Source organism: Sinocyclocheilus anshuiensis, unplaced genomic scaffold, assembly GCF_001515605.1.
Source record: "Sinocyclocheilus anshuiensis isolate Anshui unplaced genomic scaffold, SAMN03320099.WGS_v1.1 scaffold1015, whole genome shotgun sequence".
Classification (NCBI taxonomy): Eukaryota; Metazoa; Chordata; class Actinopteri; order Cypriniformes; family Cyprinidae; genus Sinocyclocheilus; species Sinocyclocheilus anshuiensis.
The window spans coordinates 670,351-680,041 of NW_015546029.1; the positions used below are offsets into that span (position 1 = coordinate 670,351).

Sequence of the window (9,691 nt, forward strand, 5' to 3'; positions counted from 1 at the left end):
AAATCAAACCTAAAGAAAAAAAAAAACAAACAAACAAAAACAATCAAACAAAACAAAAAAAAAAGAAAAAAGGAAGAAAATAAAACTAAACTAAACCAAAACAAAATACAACAAACCAATCTAAAACAAATCAAAAGAAATCAATGCCACAATGAAAACAATGCCCCCCCCCAAAAAAAAATTTAAATAATTAAATAATTAAATAATTAAAAAATACAAAAATACGAAAATGAAAAGGATACATATTTTACATGTAATCGTTTTGTGGACAGCAATGTAAGGCCACATATACACTGCAGCTAAATTTGGTTGTCAGTTCACCTTTTAGTGCTTAATCAAATTCTGTACATAGTTCAGTAATTTATGGTAATGACAACTGCATTCTATGACCGAATTAACACCCCAAAAATTTCTGTTATGTTCTGTATACACAATAAAATGATAAAATAGGGAATTCACTCCTGTATTTAAATGCTGTTGTCACTCCTAAAACTTTATGTGGCCTAAGATTTCTCAGTATTCTGAATTACTAAGGACTGAAGATCTGCCTGCAGGGAGGAAGAGAAAAACTGTGTAAAGAGAGTCAGTGCCCTTCAGTGTCATCCACTGCTGTCTGGTATGATGAGCCAGACATGACAGACAGAAATAGAGAGGAGAACGGAGACCCTTTTTTTTTGGCGTTGGCACTGATGCCGCTGTGTATTTGAACAGCTGAGATTGTTTTGATAAGAGCAGTCCAGAGACAGACAGATCACAGAACAGATGTTTGGGTCCCTGCTCGGTAGACTACTGTTGTCATCTCCCTGATCGCTCCCACCACTCTCAGCTTCCTAATATCAGCAGCACATTTGGCCAGAGTACAGCGAGTAACTGACGCCTAGCAGAGAGGTAGAGAGAGATGTTATCTCAAGGAACGGACTAATATTAAAACAGTAAAATTACCAATTTGAGAACGATCAATAGCTGTCTTTCCATCTAAAAACTTTAAAATCCAAACAAAATCCAACAACACCTACACTTAATAGAGCATTACTTTAAAATCGCAGAGTGAATTTACAGAATGCTGATGTGCAGAAAAGAAGAAACTGACATGTGACCTGAAGCACTGTATGTGTCCTTGCTTACAGTAGATGCTTTGAAGAAAACTGAAGGTGCACTTAAGTTCTGTCTGGCTTTTCTTTGTCCCAGTGCTCATGGTCTGTATACTGACAGCTATTGGCATGGACTTTGTGAACTTCCTACATTAACTGCCTCCTAGGGCAGCATCCTAACAGAGATGGAACCTCATAAATGACTGAAAGATTTATTAATTTCAATAGAGCGTGGTGTTAACCTGTCAGGAACAGGAATAGCACATCATTCTTGTCATGACGCTCTAATAAGAATTAACATACATAACACATAATATTGGGTAACAAAAGTTAATTTTGAATTAAATGTTTTTAATCCATTTATTACAGCATTCAATTACTTATATTTATAATTACCAGTTATTTCGCTTTACCTGCCATCTTGCACTTATTTTTATTTTTTTCAGTGTTTGCTGCAGTGCATTTTAAATGCTATTTACAGAATGTACACTACTGATTAAGATTTCTTAAAGAAATTATTACTTTTATTAAAAGTGAGAGAGAGAGTGAAAACTTTCTATTTAAAGAATTTTGAAATTCTGATTCAAAGTTTTCATAAAAATATGAGTAAGAAAAATTGATTTCAACATTGATAATAATAAGAAAGGTTTCTTGAGCAGCAAATCAGCATATTAGAAAGATTTCTGAAGGGTCATGTGACACTGAAGACTGGAGTAATGATGCTGAAAATTCAGCACTGCCATCAAAGCGATAATTACATTTATAAAATGTAATTACAGATATTAAAATATAAATATTATTTTACTCAAAATAGTGTATTTTTAAATAAAATAAATGAATAAATAAATGCAGCCTTTGTGAGCATAAAAGACTTCTTTCAAAAACAAATTGTAGTAAATTTCAAATGGTACAGCACATTTTTTAAAAAACGTTCCTGCCTGCACGTTTAATGTTTTAAAGCCTGTGAATGTGTACATGTGTTTGTGCATGCATGTGAATAACAGTTGCCTTTCCCCAGTCAGACAGCTTATAAGTGTCATAAATAGTCTTTATCTCCACACCACCCACTGGAGGTAAATACAGCACATTAAAACATTACATCTGAAATTGATTAATTTCTCCCAGCATTACAAAAACACTGGACTGCGATCGATCAGTCCACACAAAAAGTGAGATATGCTTGCTCTGGACTGTGGCTTCATTAGTTTTATTACGTCGTATGGACGTTATATGGACGCTGATCTGAAGATTTATGCTAATATCTCACCTCTTGTTTTATAATGCAACAAGGTCATAGAGGCTGCTGCAATCAGATGTGGCACAATAGCATATCTAGCAAATGGTAGCCAGTGATTTACTTGCTTGTTATGTCACGCTTGTCGTTAGATCATATTGTGGAAAACGTCCATAAAATCCATAAATAATTTAACACTCTTGATTTAAAACTCAAACAGTTATCAACAACTGAGCGCTAAGGGGCTTATTTGTGAATACCATGTTCCTATTTAGGATAAATAGTGTCTTAAATAATAAAATAAATAATATATAAAATAATAATAATAAAATAATTTATATTTATCCATTTTATTTAATTTAATAATTAAATATAAAATAATTTAAATAATAGTTTTATATATTTTTTCCTATTCAATTTCATTTAAAAAAATCATCAGAGGAACATTTACTCTGATGCAACAGATGTTGTTTGCACCTGAAGAGTTCTGGAGGTAACTGTGAGGACAGCTCAGTCAATGAAAGTTTCTCACACACTTCAGTCTCGATACTGAGCACAGCAGGTCTAGCACACTCTTAGCACTCAGTATGTTATTCCAGCAATCAGCAGTTTGGTATGATTCAAACAGGATTGGGCGTATTTTGAAAGCACATCTAGATTTCCATGCATATGTTCATAGAGCTCTTTTCCAACACACTTCCCACACAGCAGCACCATGCAGATGTATGCGGCACAAGATAAAGGAGCCGTTCGATAAATAACAGACTGCCAAACATGGACTTTTATAAGAGGTCAATGATTGCAGATGGCATTTAAAAGATCCTTGAATAAGTCTGCAACTTTGAAAACAAGTGAAAGGCGCTCTAACAGGGTCAATTTGAAAAAGAAATCTCACTGCATATCAGCAAAATATATCAAATCAGTTCAGCTGGCATAATATCAACTTTAACCACAGTCTGGTTAAACCAGGTAAAATGACAGAGAATAAAGCTGATGTCAATTAATAACTGTTTGAATTGATGTGATTTTCATATCACTTCAACTTGTTATAACATGTACCAAAGAAATTAAACACTGTGAAAAGAAAAGTAGTTGAAAATAGTCAAAAGCTGTCTTTATCTCTGTGGAAAATACTTGGGCTACAAACATTTCCACTCTAACGGCAATAGTCAATGTGAGAGAACTGGCATCCATCCGCAGTCTGTGCTTACCAATCAACTTAGGCATGAAATGTGATGATGGCCCTGCTCTTTGGCCTTGCTGCTTAACGAGCGAATATTCACCCGTATATTATGCAATTATGCTAAATGGAGTCCACACTGTTAGACCAGATGTTGTTTAATCAACCTCTGAATGAGGAAATAGCTGTAAATTCACGGTTTCCACTGTCTTCTATTATAAAAAAAATGCAAAGGCCGAGGAAAGTATTGTGGAATAAACTCAAGTGATGAGACATCAAAGTCTACAAGTACTGAGGGGCATATATTTGGAAGTAATGCAGTGACAGGAAACAAATAAGATTATATATGTCAATAACATCTGTAAAATAAGCAAATTAGCCAATTTTGATTAAATGAAGGGTTGCGTAAATTAATACACCCTTGATTAAGTACTTAATATGTCTTCTGAGTATTCTACTGACCCTTCTTGGCATTGAGTGTACAAGTTTGTGACAAATCATCCTATCTATCCTTTTTAACTCCTGGAGGATTACCTCCTTAAATGTGCCGATTTTAATGGGGTGTGTTGCTCAACTTGTCTCTACAAAATCCCCCACAGGTGCTCAAGAATGTTAAGGTTGAAGTTTTCCACCTTGGGGAAATGTATAGTCATTGTCATGTTGAAAAATACCCAACATTGCAGGAAATTACGAGAGGGTACCATCTTCTAATTCAAGTTTTTGTATTACATCACATATCCCTAAGAACTTCTCAAGCACAGAACTTCAGTGTGGGAACCAGGCACTTCTCACTGTACTCCTCCCCTATCAATGCCACACCATTTTAGATGCTGTTAGATCCAAAATGACTGACTTGGTCTAATGAGACCAGAGTATGGAAAAGGCTAAATGAGTTCACTGTGCTTTGGCTACAGTAGGTAGTTCCTGTTTGGACAACAATCATACATTTCACTTCTGCATGTTACAAACAGTTACAGTACTCTTTTCATAACTTTTGCCAGCCTTTAGACAAAAGTTACTTTTGCTATACGTTCACACTTAAAACAATGATTTGATAGTAAAGAGTAATTGCTGAATTTGTTAAGCTTCTGAGGGGGTGTACTCATTTATGCTTATTTGATTTTTTTCAATTGAAATATTGTAGGTAAATAACTATTGAATATCTACAAACATACGATTGAAAGTACCCACCTCCACCTGGCCCTGCAGAAGCTCCTCCTCTTCCTCTGGAGCCTCAAGTGCCACTGTAACAGACGCAAACGGACGGCTGGCCATCTGCTGGTGCTCTCGCATTAGTTGCTGTAGAAAGAGACAGAAAAAAAAATATTAAAAATAAAACCATAAACATCATTTCTCATATAAACATAATGAAGAGTATGTTCCTTGTGCTGGCTTACTGCAAGGAATATTTGAAAAATCTTTTGCCACATGGAGTTTTGTTAAACGAGGTCAAGTAGAAGAGGAATACATTCCCATTGGCATCTGGTGTTTTAGTCCTCAAAACTACACCAAACGTTGTGGGTTTGTGTTAGAATCAGGACTGGTAAGAGAACACTGCAAATTTGACATTTTTTCACCTTCAAACCAAACTTACGATTTCATCCGGCAAAGTTTAAACCCCATTGCCTAGCACACTTCAACAACATGTCACGTATTGTTTAAGGATTAGGTCAGTAGGCAGAGAGAAGGTGGTCTATTGCGGCCATTTGAAAGCATTTGGCCTCATGAGCATTTACACTACGAATGCAATCCGGTTGAATGCATTGTCGACTACATCTGGAGCTCACAACAATTCAAAACCCTGTTTACGCCTGTATTTAGTGCTGTCCACTTGTGATTGGGTTGACAAAACGGCATCTTAATACCAGGTGTAAACAGAGCCTTAGATAAACCTTTGATGATGAATTATTTACTGAGGTAAAAGTTAGAAGATCAGTGTGTCACAACAGATGTTTTTTTTATTTGATTTGAGTCACTCGCATCTGCATCACTCTCATCAGCAATGGTCTGGAAGTTGTTGTTCCAAACAGTGGTAAGCATTATCATTTTCCAGGAGGACAGACATGAGACTATGAGTGAAAGTCAAGGTGAAGGGTGGCAGGGTGCTGTGAGTTGATTCATAGGATAGTCACGGTGATGATTGTTAAAACTGGCTATGGCTGTGTGTGTGTCATGGTCAAGAGACAAAGAAACTCACTAGTAGAGTATGAATGGTTTATGTTCCCTGACAAGTCCTTCAGGAGGTGAGAAGGACATTGTGGCATCTCTCGGACCAGATTGTAAATGGCCCATAAAATGCATAATTAACCTCCACATGCTATAAACAATGCTCATCTGGGACACATGATGTTGTATGTTTGTATGTGTGTGTATGAGACCGATATGCTTAGTTTGAAATAAATGTGTGATTCTTCACTATTTTTTGTCTGAACATGCTGCATTCTATACTGTATGGAAGCTTTTCAAAAAGGGAAATCCAACTTTTTATCTTGCAATTCTGACTTTTTTACTGAGAATTCTGAGTTTACATCTTACAATTCTGCTTTTTATTTATTTATTAATTATTATTATTATTAGTATTCCCCCACCACTGTCACGATGCACACACACGAGGAACGAGGAGACGCTGGAGAATACTTTACCAAGTCTTTATTTTCAGGAACCAAGGGAGACGAACTCAGGAAGACGTTTAACAGCGGACAGAGAACTTGGGACTGGGAACACTTTTTATACTGAGAGCACCTGGAGATTTGGTTTGGTGCTCACCCTGCATAAAATAAATAAATAAAAATAATAATAATAATAGTATTATTGTGCTTTGCTTACATTGTGTTTTTTTAAATAAAATAATAAAGTGTGATAATACTATTATATTTTAAAATAAACAGTATTAAATAAAATACAATAATTTTATAGTACCCTTAATACAATGCTTACATTTACATTTTCTTTCCTTCTTTCTTTCTTTATGTTTGTTATTTTTTATATGAATTATCATACTTTTCAAACCTAAGATCATCAAGCTTTTATTTTGGTGGCAAGTAAGTATGTGCACTGTTGGTTTTAGCCCTGCTGAGTAAAGAGCGTCAGTGAAGGAAATGTCACAGTTTTGCATTTTGCTGTGAAACTGGCAGCGCATAGAGTATATTTATGCTTTCAGCTGGAATGGAAATCTTATACAGTACTACAGTTAGTCAATCTAAAATGGTGATTGTGCATTAACAGCTGTCAACCATGTTGGTACACAAATGAGCGGTCCAAACTTGTTTACCCAGCACATTTTTTATTTTGGTCATGCATGCACAGCTGTGCATCACTTATGTGCATCCCTGGCAATAACCTTTTGCGTTGTTTTATTCTGTGGTGGAAATATGTTTGCATAAGAAAGCTATAAATGACTATAAAACAGTCAACAATAAAGATACGAGTCTGGAAACTAGGGATCTGCGGTAGCTTTTATGTCACAGAACAGAGCAAATGAAAACTGATATTTCAGAGAAAATACACTAACAATTGTTTTTGTTTTTTTAATCACATAACCTCACACACTCTTCATGCCGTGTATACAGAATGTATATCACATACAATATCCACAAAAGGTATAAACAGCAGTTCTTTTGGGAGGTGTGAGTCTCTAAATGGGAACAATATTATGTGAGGCAAAACACCAATAATAAAAAAAAAAAAACGATATGAACACACATGAATTAGGGATGCACGATATATCGGCCACCATATCGGTATCGGCCGATAAATGCTCATTTTTTCTGTTATTGGTATCGGCCCGATAAGAAAATTTGGCCGATATCTTAAAGCCGATAAATAATGCATTATTTCCTTCAGAGACACTTCAGATGCGCGCTGTTCGTTTGCAGCCTTTTGTGCAATTGTACGTTGTAAGCTCAAACGGCTGCTATTTAAAACAGTGGTATTAATTTGTTACTTTTTCAAAATCATTGATACATTATTAATAATAACAACCACTTTTATTTTTCTCTTATTATTTTCATCAACAATATGGTTTAGTAATTAAAATCATTTAATTATTGTCCGTGCAGAGGCTATTCCATTTTATTGATCTATGGCGCATTCATTTTGATTCTTTACACGTGTAATGATGTCCAGTGACTTGTTTGCATTATTTATGCATTATTTTATTTATTTGTAAGACTTTTTTATGAATAAATTTGGTAATGGGAGAGTAAAATAATTTTTAAAACGTACACTGTTCAAACTAGGCTGCTTATGTTGAAGTGTTTGGGATGTGGCTTTTAATGATGAGACCTTTTTTATAATCAGGCTCTCAAAAAGTATATAAAAATTTGGATATAGATTTATCGGCCAACATATCGGTTATCGGCTTTCAAATATAAAGAATTATCAGTTATCGGTATCGGCCAAAATGTTCATATCGGTGCATCCCTAACATGAATATATGTTTACACACTAAAATATGTTATGTCTCCTCATGTACAGTACTTAAAAAAAAATACAAAAAGAGGAATATAATGATTCCCTAGTGTAGTACCACCATCAGAACATTAAAGTAATTGTATGGAATAATTCTTGCTGGCTATGCACTATGCATTGCCTGATAAGAATGTAAATTAAATGAGAGATGTTTAATTGTAACAATGAATGCAAGGAACTAGGAACTAGTCCGGAAAATTGCTCGATTCTATATGTAAGGAAAGGAAAGGACGTGACGTGTGGCTTGGAATTTGTGCTCTGCATTTAACCCATCCAAGTGCACACACACAGCAGTGGATAATGAACAAACTTGTTCAAACACACACACCGTGAACACACATCCGGAGCAGTGGGCAGCCAGTGCTTCGGCACCTGGGGAGCAGTTGGGGACTCGGTGCCTTGCTCAAGGGTCTCACCTCAGTTGCCTCAGTTGTGGTTGTAGGAGCGTTGGATATGCTCCTACAATCCCTGCCGGACCTGAGACTCGAACCTGCCGAACCTGCATTACAAGTCTGACTCTCTAACCATTAGGCCACGACTGCCCCCAATGTGACTCAATGTACAGTCAGTTTGGTCACTGTCACAGAATAAACCCCACGATAAAAGGGTCTTTATCATCCTTAAGGGGTTTCTTCTGTGATAATAACTGGCTCACTGTATATTATTGAGCTAATTATGCAGCGACTTAGCAAATAAATAAATGGACATGAAATATTGATTTGGTCTGAAATTATTTCATTATGTGAGATGAAAGAGACTGTGGGATTATATGAAAGATATAAACTAGTTAAGTACAGTTTGTTGGTTATTATACAAAAAATATGCAGATCCAATCAAAATGTATTAGGGAGTATCAAGTATTAGGGAGCTGGGTTAATATATTATGCTAATGTTCAAGCACAGCTGATTGGGCACACAAATGTGTTTCCCATTCCTCAAAAATGCATTACACCTAAACAAAAGATTGAACCTTTTTAGCAACTGACAATATAAAATGCCCGCATATCAGCTGATTTACAGTATCTCCCTGAAGCAAATATACTATAAAATATGTCAAAGTAAAGAATACAGTACATTAGAACAAATACAATCCACTTTTAGGAGTAATCAATGATAGTTGACTTTTATCATTCTTTTACATGAATATCACATGCAAGGATGAACTTCACTAACAGTTGAACTTCACTGCCTCCAGGCTGATTTACTTAAAGGGGTCATATGATGCGATTTCAAGTTTTCCTTTCTCTTTGGAGTGTTACAAGCTGATTGTGCATAGATAAGATCCCTGAAGTTGCAAAGACTAAAGTCTCAAAACCAAAGAGATATTCTTTATCAAAGTTAAGACTCTGCCATGCCCCCCTAAAACGGCTCGTTCTAACACGCCCCCACATATCTACCTCACTATGTGGAAATATTAGCATAATGCGGCCCAAATGTGCACGCAAAGAAAGAAGGCGTGGTTTCAGTAACCGCAGTTAGTGTTGAAGCAGCCATGTCAGGGAGACGCTGTGTGTTTCTAGGCGAAAGCAAAAGCACTTTGTTTGGCCTTCCGAAAGTAGATGCATTTAGGAATCTTTAAGATTACTTACAACAGAATAGCAATGCATTTTATGGACGACCGTTTCGTGAACCTAGGAGAGGAGGTAATGCGGAGTTTTGAGCATCGTGTGTGTGTGTGTGTGTGTGTGTGCGCGCGCGTGTGTGTGTGTGTGTGTG

At 36.0% G+C, this 9,691-nt stretch overlaps 1 protein-coding gene across 1 annotated transcript in view; it reads right to left on the minus strand.

The window, feature by feature from the left end:
• The window catches only part of LOC107698718 (attractin-like protein 1), a 286,058-nt gene that overhangs the window by 70,614 nt on the left and 205,753 nt on the right, over positions 1-9,691 (minus strand). Inside the window, exon 25 of the mRNA XM_016499821.1 lies at positions 4,697-4,804. Coding sequence (XP_016355307.1) covers positions 4,697-4,804 — 108 coding nt within the window. The remainder of the gene's footprint in view (positions 1-4,696; positions 4,805-9,691) is intronic.